General features: G+C 56.1%; 1 protein-coding gene and 1 long non-coding RNA gene across 2 annotated transcripts; one reads left to right on the top strand and one right to left on the bottom strand.

Annotated features, from left to right (window-relative positions):
- The first annotated feature begins 574 nt into the window (after nt 1–574).
- LOC120657286 lies at nt 575–18278 on the top strand. Its single transcript, XR_005668119.1, has 5 exons — nt 575–1179; nt 1307–1462; nt 1960–2062; nt 2145–2277; nt 18089–18278. It is a non-coding gene; the product is annotated as an uncharacterized LOC120657286 (long non-coding RNA).
- Nucleotides 15983–17495, bottom strand: LOC120657285. The gene has a single exon (XM_039935576.1). The coding sequence runs from the start codon at nt 17207–17209 to the stop codon at nt 16304–16306; it is 906 nt and encodes a 301-aa protein (XP_039791510.1). The 5' UTR covers nt 17210–17495; the 3' UTR covers nt 15983–16303.
- Nucleotides 18279–19563: the final 1285 nt, after the last annotated feature.

Below are 19563 nucleotides of genomic sequence, written 5' to 3'. Positions count from 1 at the left end.
CCTTCGTCCCCTGCCCCGGCGGCCGCCACCGCCGCTCCCTCCTTCGTCCCCTGCCCCGACGGCCCCCAGCGCCGCTCCCTCCTTCCTCTCCAGCGCCGTTGCTGCAACAGGGTGGGCCCGCAAGGGGCGGCGGCTGCGACTGCGGCTGCAGTAGGTGGCACCGGCTGTAGTACGTGGCAGCGGCACCTGCTACTACCAGGGGCGGCGGCAGCAGCAGGCAGCACAAGCAGCAGGGGCGGCGGCACTGCTCGAGCAGGGGGCGGGTGGCTTTTCCAATGAGCAAGACCCTCTTTGCTGCAACTACAATATGGATAACATCTGCAGACATGAATTTGTAGCCTTCGGTACAAACTGACAATGCTCTATACTGAAACGCGTAGTTTACCTGCTCTCTTTTATTTTCGTCTGACAGTTTCAGATCGAAATCATTGAGTAACAATAGGCACAGTCACTTTCATATCTGAAAAGCACATGAAAAAGCCTAACCTTGATACGTATGATTTTTTTAACAGCAGAATAGGCTAATAGGGTGCCAGCCCCGCCCTAATTCCTCTGTTATTCTTCCTGCCGTGCCCGAGGTTGTTGACAGGCCGCGCTGCACCGCCGTGGCCATGCTCGCACGGTGACGGTGATCTCCTCCACAAGTGCGCACCTAAAATATTTGCACTTACCCACCTAAAATGGATCGCGGTCATTAATCGCGATCCAAAATGATACACTTAGCCCCCTACCTCCTGGATTTTGCAAATTAGACCAAAACGTGATCCAGCAGAGGCGCCACGAGGAAAGCCTCGTCGCCGGCGGAAGGAGATTCAGGCCTGTGCCAACCGGTAGTCAGCTGGCAATTCGACGTAGAGGAGTCGGAGGAGCTCCGAAAAATTGTGGATCTGCCGAAGCGCCTAGCCTACCTCGACGAGTGCTTTGCGGATGATTAGGGATCGACGAGGAGGTGCCGAGGGAGGTATTGAGTGGGGTTCGACGAGGATGTACGGAGTGCAGGCGGGCGGGCGTCTCCCGGGTACACCGCTGTACGTTGCTGTTGAAGAGGGAGGAGAAGTCATTTAGGATCAAGAGGATTGCTTGTCCGCAGCCACGGCGGCGGCCAGATGCGGGTGGCGCGTGGCGGCCCGTCAAGGTGATCGAAGGCTGAAGCCGGCAACTGCGCCGGACCTCCTGGAGGTCAACCATGCAGCACAATCTTCCATCCAGCAGCTCCAGAGCACTGAATTTTACAGTATTCTGTAGAGCTCAAAATTACCTAGGTTTGATTCGTTCATTTCGATGGATCTAAATCCTTCCTTCGCAGAGATGGTGTACCAGTCGAACAGCGTTCGTCCTATCAGCATTGTTTCTCGTCTTCTCGACCTGGACATCAGATCGAACCCAACACTGCAGCTCATCTACAAGCTGCTCGCCAGGGCACCAGTTCACTTGGGATGAGAAGTTCTGTCAGATTTTCAAGGTAATTTCGTTCTCCTGTTGACAACTGCAGATGGGCATGCTTGCTCGCTATGACAAGTTATCAGATATCTTGACCATTGCTTGTCAGTGAAGTGTCGTAAAATATTCAGTTTGGCTGAACATGCAAATTATTTAACTGTATCACCTGTAGGATATTGGTAGATTATTTTTGTCAGTCCACTAGACTCTAGGAACAATTCGAGCTTTTTTTTTTTGAACAAAGAACAATCCAAGCTTAGTGAGTGGGTTGTCACTTTTTTCTAGTTAATAATAACAATGAATAAAATTCACCAGCTTCGTTTAGTTTGTATTTTTGGCCCCCATCACTTGATAGTTCGTAACAGTGATTGTCGTTGGGTAAATGCAATTTTTGCTTGGAACCTATCTTGTTCAAGATCAGTTGTTGGTGTAGAAATGAAAAACCCAGCTAAATTGGACTGGCCGATACCTCTGTCGACTCTGTTTAGTAAAAGGAACTGATCTTGCCTTTCCTCACAGCTAATACGAGCTGAAATGGAGGGAAACCAATGCACCATGCCTCCAAAGCATTCAATTTCAAAGAGAAAAACGTGATCTTCTGAAAAGTTCATCGGTTAAGATGGTGTGCTTCATACTGATGCGGCATATTTCATTTGTCATTCATATAGTGTTGTTTTAGCTTGATCTGATTTCCTTCTTTGCAGAAATAGTGCTCCACTTGAACAGCGTTCGTGCTATCAGCATCATTTCTCGTCTTGGGCATCAGAGCCACCATAGTTGAATGCTACAAGCAGGACAACAGTTCATTTGGATACGAAGCTCTATGAGGTGATCAAGGTAATCCTATTCTCCTGCTGACAACTATAAATTGGGATCTCCTACCGCAGTACTAAGAGCTAAACAAACGGTAAACGAGTAGTTTTGCGCCTCAAACATAGGTACCCAAGCAGCTTCACACAAATTGCATTATCAATTCTGCATGCATCTGGGTCACTGCACATGTAGCATTTTGCCATATGACAAAAACTCCTATTCTGTTGTTCTCAAAATGGAATGACTAACACTGTTTAAAAATACATAAAAAATCATGATGCTTTCAGTTCTGAATTATAGTGAACTTTTGTTTGAACTTGTAATGAAAACAAGCAAACTTACAGAATTAGGATACTTCAGACACATACTGACTACATCGCTGAAAGATCGGATCGTGTGCTCTAGCCTAAGAGGGAGAGGGTGTGAATTAGGCAACTTAAAACCTTAACCTATGGCTCCAACTAAATTGAACAATATTAAACTAAAACATGCTATTTATATGTGCAACTACGGTTTTTCTAGTGTGAAACCCTTATCCCAAAAGAGTTTAGCAACCTATAGCCTTTTCTATCAAAATACTACTCTATGAAAGTAAAGGCACACAAGGAATCTTGTGGAAACGTAAAGAGCGGGATATGAGGAAGCAAACTCTCGACGCGGGTGTTTATCCCGTAGTTCGGTTAGCCACAAAGGCACACCTACATCCACGTTGTTGAAGCACTCACTAAGAATATCGCTTTCCGGCAATCAAGTCTCTTCCGTGGACTCAACCACGATCACCTTGATCCCGTTTTTCACTAAGGAGCTTCTCCACAAAGGATGGGGTCTCCACGTCCCCCGCACAAGGTCGTCCACGCCGCTCCACACCAAGTCGGAGGGTCGTTGACGTTGCCGGCAAGCCTCAAAGCTCCAAGGGGCCGGCGCACCAAGATATCTTCTTGGTCCACTAAAGAACCACAGCACAAGACACAACACCTTGCTATCTCACTCACTAAAGAGCTAACCTAGCACTAACACTCTCAAAGATGTGCTAAGGACTAAAGATATGATCACTAAGCTCTTGGATGGCTTGGAGGTATCTTGGTGTAGGTGTGATGTTCCTGAACTCCGGCAACCTTGAAATGCCCGAGGGATGGCATATATATAGCCCACCAAGTCCATAGAGCCGTTTGTAGCCGTTAGACCTTTTCTGCGCAGGGCACCGGTTGCACCGGTGATAGGGCACAGGTGTAACCGGTCACTCACGGCTCTGAACTAGCCGTTGTCCTTCTGACAATGCCACCAGTTAGACCGGTGCGTTGCACCGGTGGTGCACCGTTTCAACCGGTCCTGAAGCATCTGCTCTCCCTTGCTTGACATCGTCTCTGAAGGATAGTCTGGTGATTGCACCGGTGCTCCAATTTCATACCATCGGTTTAACCGGTGTTACTTGGGTTTCTTCACTTGGCATGTCTCTGCACAGACAGATTGCACCGGTGCCCCAGCGTCGGTTTATCCAGTGACCACCGGTTAGATCGGTGCATGGGCGTCGGTTAAACCGGCGCTACTGGTTCTGCATTCACTTGTTCAACTTGTCACATCAGTCATTTGGACACATCTTTGCGGTGAATTGGACACATTGGATTTTAACCATGGGACCTAAAAGTCCTATAAATATAATCTCACAAACTTGTTAGTCCCATTGATTATGTTATCACACAATCACCAAAATCAGAAACAATGGCCTAATGGGGCCATGTTCCTTACAATCGCCAAGCCTGCCATGTATTCTTGTCAATACATCACCTCAGTAGAACAAATTCCCAGTACAATATTGTCGGTGTCCTGACCCGGCGGTCCGGCACCAACTAGTACGATGCCGCGTGATCCTTCACTCCGGATGGTTGATGCAAGAGGTAACAAAGGGACGCACGGGTTTATCCTGGTTCCGGCCGCGAGGCCATACGTCCACCAAAGGGGTGTGCGAATGCACTGTACTATCTTGCACCGGGGGTGCCTGTAGTAGGGGTACAAGCGAGGTGAGAGAGGGAGGGAAGCTCCCAAGTCTCTGCCAGATGATTGAGGCGAGTGACAATATCGTGCTCCGGGGAGCGTGTGCGTGTGTGTTGAGGGCGAGGGAAGAAGAAGAAGAATGAGATGGAGAAGATAAAGCCCGCCTCCTCCTTTTATAGACACAAGGAGGGGCGGAGTACATGTACAAGAGGGGGAAGAAGTCGCCGTTCCTCCCCGAATCGGGGGCGCACAGTGGTCAAATACTGTAGAAAGTATGCTGTGGGGCTCCAGAGATCATGGCGCCGGGCGTGCGGTTGTCCTGGGCGGTGTCCTGGCCTGGCGGAGATCGCGCCGGCGTCGCTGTGGCTCCTGCGGGCGTCGTGGCATCTCCTGTAGAGGGTACCGTCCTCTATGCGCGACATGGCGGCGTCTCGAGGGTCCTGCAGGCGGGAGTCTTGCTCCGGTCAAGGCCCGGGCCGTGTTCGAGGGTTGCGCCCATGCTGATCGAGGGTTCCCCGGTGGGGGAAAGTACCAGAGAAGTACGGGGAGTTGGTGGCACAGTGGTAATAACAGTGCCGAGCACGTAGGGACTGGGCACCGCAGGTTCCTACAGTGACGCCACAGTGCTGGGGATGGGTGAGCAGTGACCGGAGTTGGTGGATGGGATCCCGGTCACAACCACTGTGCGGAGTGGTGGTCTGACGCCGTCTGACCCGGGTGTTGCGGTGGAGTTGTTGGCGTTTAATGCCTCCGTACAGTGTGCGGGTAAGCAGATGGGTCACCAGTTCCTTCTGCCGAGGGATAGCGTCGAGCGAGGCGGAGTTGGTCCTTTCTCCCGAGGGTAGGTTCGCTACCCTCGAGCGAGGCGGAGATTGCTCAACGGGTTCGAGGGGGTTCGGACGGGTTGCACTGTTTGAGCTGGGCCATCGGCCGAGTGCGAAGTGGGCCTCTTTGAGTCCTTTCCTTTCCTTTGGATCGGAAGAAGACTGCAGGCCTTCGTGGGCCCGATCGCTCAACACATGTTTTGCGTCCCGGGGGAGATTTGGTCCCCTGGTTAGGATGTCCCTAATCATGGTACCCGACAGTAGCCCTCGAGGCTTTGTTGGGATGAGCATCAGCCCTGCAGAGGCTTTGTTGGGATGAGCATCAGCCCTGCAGAGGCTTGATCCCTCGAGGGCGTGGCTCGGGTGCTGAACGTGGGTTTAGTTTGCCCCGCGGGGCGCGTCGGCGCGCCTGCGGGTGTTGCTAGAGGAGATTAGTTCAAGATCGGAGTTCGCCGACAGAGAAATGGTGGTAAGGTCACTCCGAGTTGTCTATGCAGATCATAGTCGCCTCGGACACCGTGGCGTTGCCGCGGGAAGCGTCGTCGCCGCACAGTTGGAAGGCTTGAGCTGGTTTGCGAAGCCAGGTAGAAGTGAGGAGAAGGGTTGGATGCTTGCGGCAGATTTGATCCTCGAATGTGTGAAGTTTCCTCCGTGGGGGTGCGTCATCGCACCCGCGGGTGTAGCCCCCGAGGCCTTGGAGGAGTGCTTGCACTCGTCCAAGGGCTATAAGCGTCGCTCTGCTTGGTCGATCAGGTGCGGCGATCGCCCAACTTCTTTTTCAGCCGGCCTCGGCGTTCTTTTCAGCCGGCCTCATCATTTCTCGTGCTGGTACAGCGGCCCGCAACTTTGTTGATCAGTCCGACAGGCGTGTGTAAGCGTGGTAGGTTTGTTCGTCACGTGGGATTTCACAATCGACGGTAGCCGATTTATTCGAGGATGCGACCTAGGCCGCGGCGTGCGAGGAGCCCCCGAGCCCTGGCTTGTGTGAAGGCGTTCAGGGGACCCTCGACCTTTCGTTACGACTCTCGTCACCCTTCCGCAGGGAGGAGGGGTGAAGCGTGCCATGCTACCCATGCCCAGGCCGCGAGCCATGGTTGCCTCGGTGAGCTGTTAGCGGGTGGTTCAAGTGTACGTCCGTGCCCCGTTCGATAAGGGTCGGCTTGTGGTCCGTGGACACGTCGCATAAAGCGCTCGCAAAGGTTCGCTGGCCGGGGCCCGGACCCATTCGATAGGGTCCGAGGGCTCGATGCTCTCCCTCGATGGGATCCCCCTGCTAGGCACCCTAGACTGGCCTTGAACACTGCGTAGGATGTCTCGAACTCCGTGTTCGAGGGTAGCTCGTACGGCACATCCGTGCAGTCCCTGACTCTGGTGATCTGGGGCGCCTGTTGAACCCTCGGTGGGACAAGCTTCGAACCCCTGATCAGTAAGGCCTCGGAATTAGGTTCCTTCGAGGGTAAAGAACCCCCGAAGGGAATATTCCGTCATGGTTTGCAAACAGCGCGGAATCGCCGGTCGTGCGCGTGGGTCTTCCACTGGTCGTGGGCAACTTGGCCCGGTGCGTGCGGTGCAGTGCGGCCGCGCCTTTTCAGGCGTTCTCCTCGGGTAGGTGGAGAGGAGTGGGCGGCGGGCGGCTGATGAGACGGCGCTACAGCGCCACCGCCCACGTCGGTTACTGCGCCGTGATTATTGTCGTGCGCGCGCGGGGGGTTCTCCGCGGGCGTGGGGCCCAGTTGTCGGTGGCTGCGATATCCCCCGTATTTAATGTGGTAGATTCGGGGCCGCAGCGGCAAATCCGCCCGGTGCGGTGAATAAAAGCGAGAGAGGGGGGCTCCGTTCGGCTCACCCAGCCATTTGCTTTCGCCTTCCCGCCTTCTTCGCCTCCCCTGTGCCCAGAGCCCAGAGCCAAGAAGCGAGAGGAGGAAGAAGAGGAGAGCGAGCGCACCTTTGCCTTCATCCGAGCCTGTTCCCCGCGTTTCCCGTCGATCCGGTGCGATGGCGCAGTACGAGGAGCCGCTGCCATGGGGGAAGTCCTCCGCCACCGAGGCGGTCTTGAAGGGGCTAGTCAACGACGGGCTCCTGCCGCCGAACTCCGACCCGTCGCGGCCGGTGTGGATTGCTCCGCGGGCGGAGGAGAGCGAGCCAAAGCCCCCGAGTGGCTACATCGTGAGGCTTGTGCGGCTCCATGAGCGGGGGTTCAGTGTTCCCGCCGGTAGGTTCGTCCGCGCGCTCTGTGCCCACTACGGGGTGGAGCTACACAACTTCGCCCCCAACTCCATCTCGCAGGCGGCAGTCTTCGTCGCCCTCTGCGAGGGCTACCTGGGGGTGGAGGCGCACTGGGTCCTGTGGATCCATCTGTTCCGCGGCGAGCTCTACAACGACTCCGTCCAGGGCCAGCCGAGGAGATACGCCAGCGCCGGTGGCCTTATGCTCCACGTGCGCGGGCAGAGAGCGAACCTATACATCCCCAGCAGGATGACCACGAATAACGCCGGGTGGACCCGAGGGCGGTTCTACTTGCGCAACGACGACGAGCGGCTCCCGGCATTCACCAACAAGGTGCTCCGGGAGAAGCCGGACACGTGGGGTTGGGGGGTATCTCCCCCAAAGCAGCAGGCCAGGCTCGAGGTGTTCACCAATGCGCTGCAGTACCTGGCGAAGAAGGAGCTGACGGCGGCCGCCGTCATTGCGAACTTCCATCGGCAGAGGGTGATTCCTCTCATGGAGCGGAGGCTGCCGATCTTCGAGCTTACCCCCGAGGCCGCGGCTGAGGGTTCGAGGATGTCGAGCGTGCTGCTCCCCCTCGACGCCGCCGCCCAGAGTGCGAAGAGCGCGGTGGCGCAGTTCCCCTCCGACCCCGAGGATCTCTGGAGGATCAAGATGCGCCCCGAGAAGGGGTACATCAGTTTGGTGAGTCTGGCTTTCGATTGTTGTTCATTTCGTACTGTTTTCCCCCCTGCTTCTTGCTCCTGATTTGGGCGCGCTTGCATGGACTAAGCCGTAAAGGCTATGTCTCGAAACCCCCGCTTCCCGAGGCTCGCGAAGCGAACCGCCTGCACGCGGAGGCGGTGAAGAAGAGGAAAGACGAGGCAAAGGCGAAGGCCGCCAGGAAGAGAGAAAGAGAGGAGGAGCGCAAGAAGGCGTGTGCCAGAGCGAGGAGAGAGGGGCTCCCGCCGCCGCCTACGCCCGAGTCCACCGAGGAGGAATATTCCTCGTCCGGTGGGGTCAATTTCTCAGAGTCTGATGACTTCGAGGCGGTGACGGGCGCAAGTCCCCCGCCGGGCCAGCGAGGGGCCCGCGGCGAGGTATCGACAATGGCGCTGGGCGGGAGGAGGCTCGCACCAGCAACACTCGTGGTGGCGCCCGCAGCAAGGGCGGAGCGGAGGTCGTCCATGCCGGCGCGGGGCAGAGGTCGCCCGCGCCCGTGGCGGGCAGGGATTCACCCGCGCCCGCGGCAACGGGGAGGAGGTCGCCCGTGCCTGCAGCGGGGCAGAGGTTGCCATCGCCGGCGACGGGCAGGCAGACACCCGCGCCCGCAACGTCGACGGGCGGCGGGGCGTCCGCGGCGAGCGCGGAAATGCCCGTGCGGACGGCCCCAAGGCTTCAGGTCGACCCGAGGGCGACGCCCTCGGGTCAGTCGTCAGGAGGCGTCAGCGTGCCGTGGGCCCGGAGGAGCGGCACGGGCAAGCGCAGCCTGAGCTCCCTGTCGGAGTAAGGGATCTCGATTTCATTTTTCGCATTTGTTTACTTGACTCCCCGACCCTGCTGACTTCAGCATTCTTCTTCCCATCTGACCGGCCACAGGGCCACCACCAAGGGTCCGGTCCGCCTTGCGTCGACCAAGGCCCTCAAGACCGGGGTGCGAGCGACGCCGCATTCGGCGCCGCAGCCCCCAACTGGAGGGGACCAGGTCCTTGAGGCGGAGACCGCGAAGCTCCGAGAGGCGATGGCTCGGGGGGCCCAGTCGGCCCAGCAGACCCGAGCGCAGGAGGGCGGGAATGGCGCCGGTCAGAGTGGCGCTGCGGCGGCCACTCGGGTCGACGCCGAGGAGGAGGCCGGCCGGGGCGGCGTTGGGAACGCCGCCCGGCCGGACGTCGAAGTCGATCCCGGTCGCGGCGACGCGGATAACCCCGCCCGACCGGGTGCCGGGTACGAAGCCGGCCGAGGCGTCGCGGAGGACGCCGCTCGGCCGGGAACAGAAGGAGGAGAGACCGGCGGGGATGCCCCGGAGCACCCCGCCAGCCAGGAAGAGAGAGAGCCCCTCGCCCCCGAGGGCTGGGGACGAGGGGGCCGCTGCAGCGGCGACGGCGCAGACGGCGCCAGAAAACGTTGTGCTAGTGGTGGAACTGCCGCTGAGCGAGGAGTACGGGGAGTCGGAGGATATCGACCCGGCCGCCGCGGCTAGCGCCGCCGCCCGCATCGCCGAGTTCGTCTCGGCCTCCGAGGGTGTCCTTGGTGCGGAGACGTCCGAGGGACCCGGGCATGGGGCCAGCTACGCGATTGTTCAGTCCGGAGTCCCCTCGAATTTTGCCCGCGTCCAGCGGGAAGAAGATGACGCCTGGCGAGCGCACATTGTCCCCCCGGATTTCACCCACGCCGAGCGGGTAGAGGGTGACTCCTGGCGTGCACATATGGCCATCGGGGCCCAGATCGAGGAGGACCTCTCTCGGGCTCTGAATCTCCTTTCTCAAACGCATTGCGATGTCAACAGTGTGAGTGCCTCGTTTGCCCACTTCCGGTTTTATGCATATGATTTCCTGCTCACGTTTCTTCATCTACAGCAGCTGCTGTCCATGTCGCGGGACGAGCGACAGGCTGTCGCGGTTGTATGCCAGGGTGCATTGACTCGATCGGTACAACGCCACCCTGGTGACGCAGCTGAGCGAGGCCAACGCTCGGGCCGACCAGGTGACACCCTTGGAGGTGCGGATCTGCGGGCTGGAGCGCGAGCTGGCCTGAGCCAATAGCAAGCGCGACGCGCAGTGAGCCGCGGCTGACCAGAAGGCCCAGGAGGTCGAGGCGCATGAGGCCGAGCTGCGGCGAGCTAGAGCGGCGCTTGAGCAGAAAGATCAGGCGCTCGAGGCGAAGGAGGCCGAGCTCCAGCGCAAGGAGGCCGAGCTCCAGGGCAAGGAGGCTGAGCTCCAACGCGAGAGAACGGCCGTCACGACGCTCACCGCGACCCTCGCGGAGAAGGACGCAGCCCTCGGGGAAAAGGAGGCGGCCGTTCAGAACGCAGAGGCAGCCCTCAAGGAGAAGGTGGCCTCCTTGTCCACGTTCCAGGAAGCCGCACGGGCCCAGCTGGAGGAAGCGCGAGGGTCGATTGTGGGTAAGTATCCGAGATTTCGTTTAAGTTGATTCTATTTTGCCGCAACTTATCTTCGTTCTTCTACTCAGAGCTGAAGAAGGCGGTCGCGGACGAGACTGCGGCGAAGGAAGCTGTCGAGGTCGTGCTTACAATGGCACAGGCCGAATACGTAGACCTGGAGCAAACCGCCGTTGCCGTGTGCCAGGAACTCGAGGGGGAGGGAGCCTCATCTGGTAGCTCGGTGGCCAGCCGCCTGCGATCGCTGCGCGGTCGGGTGGCCGAGCGTATCAAAAGCGCCTTCCACATTGGTGTTCAACGGGCCCTCGCCGTGGCCTCGACGCATTACGACATGGACCTCAAGCTGGTGTTGTCGGGATATGTCATCGCGCCCGGCGTCGTCGGGGATGCGGCAGCGGCTGCTATGGATGAGGCCGACGCCGCCGTCGAGGGCTTTGCCGCCGTCTTGTCCAAAAAACTTGAAGACGACCTCCCCCTCTTTGCCGAAGACGACATTGCAGAAGATCTGCAGGGGGGAGGGCAACCTGTAGGAAGTCTGGGCCTCGGAGCCCATCTAAACGAGTCAATATTTTGTCGTAACTATGTCTTTGTACGAGAAACCTAATTGGTATGTATTGACAGTGTGGCCGATCGAGGCTTTGTGAATTCGTGCACACCGTTTTTGTTACTAAGTTTTCGTGTTCTCGTATGCGACTCAGATAAACTTCTGTAAGGAATTTCGCGTTCATAAGCAACTTAGGCGTAGGGTGGTGAGTGGAAATGCCGTATCCCTGAGGCGTAGGCGGTCCCACGGCTCGGCCGGCCCTGTACCGTAGTGGCTTACGCCTTGCATCCATTTTTCTAAGAATGTGAGAATCTTAGATACGAAATTTTTCGAAAAATGGTCGTGTTTTTGGGGACGTACGGGGGTTCCCCCCTAGTAGCCCCCGAGGGAGGTTCGGCTTTACCGAGGGTAAAGCCGAGCTTACCTAAGTGTCCGTGCGCATCCGAGCCCCCGAGGGTTTAGAAGGTTCCCAAAAAATAAATAATTAAAGCATACTCCTTCTTTATTTCGGGAAATGCAAAGTACGAGTACAAGCTATGTACAAAAGAGCTGGGAATTTTAAGGATAGAAGCGACGTAGCTGCTGAATATTCCAAGCGTCAGTTCTAGGCGTGGTTCGTCAGAGTGGCTGCTCTGGGCGCAGCGAGATTCGCCGGTGGCTCAACTGGTGAGTTCGTCGGTGGGTCCGCCGTGTCGTTCGCCGCGTCGTTCGTCGCGTCGTCGCCCTGCTTCGCCAGCCCGACCAGGAAGAACTCCCGAGTGAGGTCGTAATCCTCCTCGACGGAGTCGTCGGAGCAGGAGAGGCAGTAGTCCGCCGCGGCTTGAAACGACAGGAGAAGTCCGGAGCGACGCGTTCGCGCACGAAGACGTACCCCTCATCCGCGGAGTCAGGGTACGAGCCGTCAGGTGGTGGCGCGACGAGATTGCAGATCGAGATGAGACGATGACCCGGCAAATCCTCGTGCGCACTCACGTTGGTGCTGACAGGCGAAGCGTGGGTCGCAGCGGGGGTGTGCGTCCTGAAGGGAAAGGGGCGGCGGCTCAGCCGCGCCCTCCTTGGGAGGCATCGTTGCTGCTGTCGAGGATGGTGAAGTGGTGACGTTCTCTGCCACGGCGTTGGGCTGCAACACGCCAGCCTCGTCCCGCGTGGGGGAGCTGAGGCGAGCCGCTCTGCGCCGCTCCGTGCGCGCTTGCCGCGCGCGCCGGCCCGAGTGCCTCCTGCGCCGGGGCGGTGGTGTCGGTGTGTCGGGGTTGCCCCTAGCCGGGAGAAGCTCCATGTCGTAACCGTCGCCGGTCGTGACGAAGTCGAAGCTCCCGAACCGGAGCACCGTGCCCGCCGGGAGCGGGCATGGCTCGTCTGCCATCCAGAGAACAAGAGAGAACGAAGGCAAAAGTCACGCAGCGCCACCCCCTACCTGGCGCGCCAACTGTCGGTGTCCTGACCCGGCGGTCCGGCACCAACTAGTACGATGCTGCGTGATCCCTCACTCCAGATGGTTGATGCAAGAGGTAACACAGGGACGCACGGGTTTATCCTGGTTCCGGCCGCGAGGCCGTACGTTCAGCAAAGGGGTGTGCGAATGCACTATACTATCTTGCACCAGGGGTGCCTGTAGTAGGGGGTACAAGCGAGGCGAGAGAGGGAGGGAAGCTCCCAAGTCTCTGCTAGATGATTGAGGCGAGTGCCAATATCGTGCTCCGGGGAGCGGGTGCGTGTGTGTTCAGGGCGAGGGAAGAAGAAAAAGGAGATGGAGAAGATAAAGCCTGCCTCCTCCTTTTATAGACACAAGGAGGGGTGGAGTACATGTACAGGAGGGGGAAGAAGTCGTCGTTCCTCCCCGAATCGGGGGCGCACAGTGGTCAATTACTGTAGAAAGTACGCTGTGGGCTCCGGAGATCATGGCGCCGGGTGTGCGGTTGTCCTGACCTGGCGGAGATCGCGCCGGCGTTGCTGTGGCTCCTGCGGGCATCGTGGCGTCTCCTGTAGAGGGTACCGTCCTTTGTGCGCGACGTGGCGGCGTCTCGAGGGTCCTGCAGGCGGGAGTCTTGCTCCGGTCAAGGCCCGGGCCGCGTTCGAGGGTTGTGCCCATGCTGATCGAGGGTTTCCCGGTGGGGAAAGTACGAGGGAAGTACGGGGAGTTGGCGGCACAGTGGTAATAATAGCGCCGAGCACGTCGGGACTGGGCACCGCAGGTTCCTACAGTGACGCTGCAGTGCTGAGGATGGCTGAGTAGTGGCCGGAGTTGGCGGATGGGATCCCGGTCACAGCCGCTGTGCGGAGTGGTGGTCTGACGCCGTCTGACCCGGGTGTTGCGGTGGAGTTGTTGGCGTTTAATGCCTCCGTACAGCGGGCAGGTGAGCAGACGGGTCACCAGTTCCTTCTGCCGAGGGGTAGCCTCGAGCGAGGCGGAGATTGCTCCGCGGGTTCGAGGGGGTTCGGACGGGCTGCACTGTTTGAGCTGGGCCGTGGGCCGAGTGCGAAGAGGGCCTCTTTGAGTCCTTTCCTTTCCTTTGGATCGGAAGAAGACTGCAGGCCTTCGTGGGCCTGATCGCTCAACACATGTTTTGCGTCCCGGGGGAGATTTGGTCCCCTGGTTAGGGTGTCCCTAATCATGGTACCCGACGAATATCTCATCAATTTCAAGCTATCAAGGTTGGATTTCAGGAGCTCTGCACAAGCAGCAGCATGCGCTTCTGCAAGCCCTGGAACACTCTCCTGTTAGTTGCAGAACATATCATGTGCCATCTCCCTCTCTTGCAAGTCGCTTGTGTGTAGCGTTTTTGCTGCCCACGATCAGCACTGCATGTGCCATTATGCATGCATTTGACATAGGACACAATTCATATTGCATCTCAAACTCTTTTAGCTACGGCAAATTTATCAGATGTCTCAGTCATCAGCTCGCGCCAGTCCACTGGCGCTAGCTAAGAGCTTAGGACAAGGAGCGATGCAGGCTTGGAGAGCGAGCTATCAATTTCTAGATAATAAGGAAGATGGATAAAACTCACCAACCTTGGATCTCACACTGAACTCTTCTGACAATCGACCAGTTTAATTTGTTTTTACGTGCATCAAATGATGGTTTTGACAGTGATTGCCTTTGGGCTAATGGAAGCAGTGGCGGAGGACGACCGAAAATTTAGGTGTGGCGATGTATTTATAAACTATAGTCATATATTGCACGGAAATAAAAAAGTTCACAACAAGAACATCGTTCAGAAGTACCTTAAATGAAGAATAACATGTAGAGTACTCGTCAAATCAACAATTGGACCAAAACAAGCTGTGAAACAATGAGAAAACATCAATTAGTAGTGAAACATTAGAGTAAAAATATTAAATATAATACGAGATATACAATTAGAGTATAGAGTTATACCGATAAATTTATTAGTTGCGTCTAGGATACTTATTCCTATCTTTCTTCTTTTGAAATGCATTTTTGATGTAGTGCACACAAGTATTTAAACGAAAAGAATTGCAGTGCAAGAAATATTCATATTCATGTAACAACAAATTACGACTAAGCCAATCGCGAGTTTCACATCCACGGAAAATTAGAAAGATTTGGCAATAATAATAGTGGCAGTTTGCTTGACTTGCAATTACAACATAGTTTAACGCATGCTCTTCTCATCTAGTAACCGCACCCGTATGACAATTGGGGGGATTGCAAATGTGTAAATACGGGCCAGCTAAGATGGGAAACCCTTGTCATAAAAGCTGCTGCTTCAGCTGAATTAGAAGTTCATTACACCGAACACTAAGAATTCATGATTTAAAGAATACCCCAACTTCAGGATCTGCGATGTTCAAATCGTCACATAGCGTCCTCGCAAATTCCTCAGGGTCACTATCAAGGTTGCCAATATCCTGACCACCAAAAATGCAGGTGAATTATAGCAAATCTTCTGGACATGAGGGCTCCTAGAATCTACAAATACACACATACATACCCAAAAGAACTTGTCTCTTATTACAGTGTTGTTCACTCGGAGGTCAATCTGCAGATTCAACATTCATAAGCTGTCACTTGAATATTTAAACTCCATTCATGTGAGTATAAAAATACAAGAGGCCCAGAAACAGTCTGCTGATGTGCAGCAATTAGACATAGAAAAGCTAACCAAACCTTGAGAGGCACAATCTTCTCTTTGATCTGCATCTCCTGCCCCTCGTAGGAGCGGAACTCCGCAAGTTGCCCCTGCGCGGCCCGTGCGCCTGTCGGCGGTCGGTGTCGGCCCTGCGGCCTGCGCCTGTCGGTGTCGGCCCTGCGGCCTGCGCGGCTGTGCGCCTGGGGGCGCAAGGCGGGCTGCGCCTGTCGGCGGCCGGTCGGCCTGTGCCTGCTGCGCTGCGCTGCGCGGCTGTGCGCCTGGGGAAGCAAGGCGGCTGCGGCCTACGGCTGTGCCTGCTCGCGCCCTGCGCGGCCGAGCGCTGGGGGCGCAAGCGGCTGCCGGTGGGACTCGGGAGCACGGCCGGCAGGCGGCGGCTGCGGCGCGGAGGCGGGGCGGAGGAGGCTGCGGGGCGGCGGCTGCGGCGCGGAGGGCGGAGGTGGCTGGCAGCGCGGAGGCGGGGCGGCTGCGGCACGGAGGGCGGAGGTGGCTGGCGGCGCGGAGGCGGCCTCGGGGCGGGCGGTGGGCGGAATGCAGCGCGAGGAGGAGAAAAAAAATTTTGGACTCCGACTTTAGGTATGGCGCGCGCCCCTGAATGGAAGTACATTTCTTTTTACAATATGGGGCATGGCTGGCCTTATTCGGGAACAGTTGCTGGCCCAAAACTAAAAAGCTCCAGCTAAATACGACAGACCGACACCGCTGTAGGCTGTGCATAAAAGGAACTGATCTTGCCGTTCCTCACAGCTAATGTGAGCTGAATAGAGGCAAATCAATGAGGCAATGAAGCATGCCAACAAAGCATTCAGTTTCGATCGAAAAGAAAAAAAGAATGAAATATTCTGAAAAGTTCATCATGGAGATTCCAGTCCATCATTAGGCCAGGAGTAAAGCATCTAGAGAATTTTATCTGAATGTCAAAGAGAAACTTCACTAGCACGAAAGGAGCTGTCAAGCTCATCATATACTGTATATTACTATCAACCTCACATATCACCAGCAAAGTATACCTGGGTACTAACATTTAACAAGGGACGTTACAGCACTATTTACAGAGCAAGAATGTTTTGCAGAGAGTCCAATATGATGGCTCCTGGCGAAACCAATTCTGCTGTATGCTGATCGAACCCTTCACACGAGCCTTATGCAAAGAGTAATAATTCTCAAGAGGAAAGAAGAGGAGGAAAAAGAAGCAAGCAAGGAGTAGAAGGTAAACAAAAAAGCACGTACATTCCTTGTTGAACAATCCTAGTGATCATCTCTTCCAGCTCCGGCAGCGCAAGACCGCGTCGTCACCGTCGACGATCCAAGTCTCCTTGGCTATGTCCAGGGAGACCTTGAAGAAGTCCGGTGAGTAGGTCATGAGCACCAGGCCCTCCTCCTTCTCTTCCTCTGGAGTCTTCTTGGCGATCTTCACATCCTCACAGTCCTCTGCTTCTAGCCTCCTCGCTAACCCCTTTGCCGGTGCCGACCGGCACCGCATCAGCATCAGCGCGTTCGCCGGTGGTGCCGTGTCTTCCTCCTTGCCCTCCTCCTGGTTCTGCTGCGGTTCTTGTCCCTGCAATTTCTTGGCGGGCACCTTCTTGCCTTCCTCCAACACCATGAACCACCTGGCCAATGCCGCTCGGTGCTCTGTTTCGTTCTCGGCGCGCTCCTCGCCTTCCTCGTCGTCGTCATCCTCCCCAGATGTGTACCCGACGCCCACGGCGCCGGAGAAGCGGCCGAAGCAGCCGGCGACGTTGAACCGGAAGGCGCCGTGCAGGGCGTCCAAGAGCGCCATGGCGTCCTTCTTGATCCCCAGCGCCTGCAGCCACGTGGCCTTCTTGGTCTTCTTCCCACCGTCGCCGAGGCCCTTGGGCTTGGCCGGGCGGGCCTTGATCTGCCCCACGCACGTCACCTTGGGCGACGACGGCTCCTCGTCCACGGGGGCATCCGCGGCGGCGCGGCGGCTCAGGTTCCTGGCCGTGGCCGACTTGTAGAGCCCGCTGGGCGGCGCCGGCCCCGCCCGGCTGGTGCTGTGCCGTCGCTTGGCCGGCTCGGACGCGGACGGCCGCGACGGGCTGCAGATGGCCTTGGGCGGCATGAGGGCGAGGTGCGCCCGCGACGGGAAGCAGACGAGCAGGTCGGTGGTGGCGCCATTGCTGCCCCGCCCGCCCTTCATCGCCGCGACAGCCCGGCGTGCCGCTCGGTCGGGAGCTGCCTCCCAGCGTGCGGCTCCTCCTGTGAAGCATGATGCTCTGTGTGAGCGATCGGAGCGAGTGGTGATCTGTTTATAGGTGTTAGTTAAAAAAGCAGGCGGCTTCCAGCTTTCAGTTGGTGCCTGCGCTTAGAATAAACCAAGCATCATCATGCAGGGAAAGCTTAAGCCAACATGCACTACTGACTACTCCCAGCTGCACGGTATCGTCGTGATGCCGACGTGTCGACAAAAATGCTGTGCGTGCTGGTTGCCATGCTGGTAGTGAATTAGTGAGCAGTAGGATGCTGGCCTCACACGTCTGCAGTGAGATCATCAGCTTGGTGTGTTCATGTGTTGGTGTAGTGTTTTAGCTAAATTATTCGGATTTGGGGGGACTAATTGAGGTAGTTGATCACGGGCATGAGATTGGGGTCTTTATGTGGTCCCCACCCTTTTTTATGTTTATCTATACTAGTAATCTTCTACTGGGTTTTCTTTGAAGCTAGTAGATAGTAGTTTACATTTTTCTAAAAAAAAAGAAAGGTAGGTAGTTCAAATGATCATCCAGCAGCTTTAGCTTAGGTTGGTCCAATCAAAAGACTACTTTTGTATTGTTGCATAGTACCACTATATCGGAGAGAATTGCACAATGCCCGAATGCTGAAGTGCATCATCATTTTGAAAGGAGGCCATCAGCCAAGTACATTTTGTTCTACTAGAATATGTAATTTTCAGTAGTCCGGCTCAGTATTCAATACCCAATCCTGCTCGTAATATAAGAACAGGTCCTGATTTGGGGGGTATTTAGACCAGATCTTAACAGCTGTACATGATTGACTTGATCTACTCTGCACTCTGCAGGCTGCAATGGAAAAAAAACAAAGGCAAACGCGCACGGTTTTGGTGGATAACATCCATGAGACGTACGTGCAGAGCAGGACAATGGGCTAGGCTGGCTGGCACGCGTCTGTAGGCTAGTAAATTCCACCCTTGTGCTTGTGCCGTGCATGATCTTTGCCTAGATTTGTGCCATGAGATTTGTACTGCGCGAGATATGATCTTCTTCTCCTGGACAAAGCGTCTGCCATAGTATTAGGGAGAGGGACTAGCGAAACACTACGAAAAGTGAGGGGGGGGGGGGGGGGGGATTGAAACCACTTGAAAAAAACAGCCGCTTGCGGCTGAAACGGCTTTGGGATTCGTTGCCCAGTGGGACCACGCTCCACTACCGTGCCTCGCATGACAGGGCTTTAGCTAAAATCTCGAAGCCAGCCATACACAACAGTTACACACACTCACTCCGTTCGCTGGGCTGGAGCTGGTGACTAGAGTGGTGTGAGAGAAAAATATTATTAGCTGGCTGGAGTTAGAGCTGGTGACTGTAGTGGTGTGAGAGTAAAATATTATTGTGCTGGAGCTGGAGCTGGCTCACGAACAAGTGAGAAAATCATGCAGCATCTGCAAGACTGCAATTGGAGACGGATGTCCTTCTTTCCATGCTACTGCTACCATACAGTTATGGTAGCAGTTGCAGGCAGCAGTGACTACCTAGATCCTGGTACTAAGTAGAGGACCATCTTTCTCAGTACCTGACCATGCGCGTGCCAGCTTCTACAAACTGTGGCAAATTGGCAACGCTGTGTTGCCGACTACTAGTTGCTCAGTGACACGTACGTGCCGTGTAGTAACATGCGCCGCCCGGTACTACCTCGTGACAGTCACGGCACGTCCGAGCGCACGGCGGCATTACGGCAACGGCGGTGGTGGCCGGGCCGGGCCGGCGGCGCGGCGCCGAACCACATAATGGCCATGCGGCGAGCCACTCCTTTTTTTTCTCTCCCTTTCTTTTGATGAAGAATAGAGAAACAATGCTTATGATTGCCGCATCTCGCAGGCACTTGCCCATGAAGCTTCAAAAGCCAAACTCACCGCAGCAGCGAGGATACGATGGGTACACGCCCCCCGCGTATCCGTCCAAATCAGAGGCCGCGTTTCTTAATCTCCTCCTAATGATGGCCGCCCCGTACGATTAGCGCCACCAAATCATCATGCATCACGCTAATGGCGTCGTCGCTGGTGGTAATTGTTTAGGGCGTGCCAATGATAAGGGATGGGTTGGGTGTGTGTGTGCGCGCTGCTAGGTTGATGCTTGATTTGACGGGAGAGAGCGTGGCGACGTGGAAAGATTAAAGAGGAGCCGTGCCTCTCATTTAAGAAGAGGGAAGGGGGAGAGGGGCGCCATTATGAAAGGGGCGATGCACTTGAGAGCTCGATCGGATGGGGGCCTGGCCCCTACCGTCCACTTACAAAAATGAGATTCCCATTGCCATGGAAAA

This window comes from Panicum virgatum, chromosome 1N, assembly GCF_016808335.1.
Source record: "Panicum virgatum strain AP13 chromosome 1N, P.virgatum_v5, whole genome shotgun sequence".
In the NCBI taxonomy this organism is placed as follows: domain Eukaryota; kingdom Viridiplantae; phylum Streptophyta; class Magnoliopsida; order Poales; family Poaceae; genus Panicum; species Panicum virgatum.
Note: the sequence above shows the minus strand (reverse complement) of the source record. Positions and strands in the feature narration are given on the sequence as shown.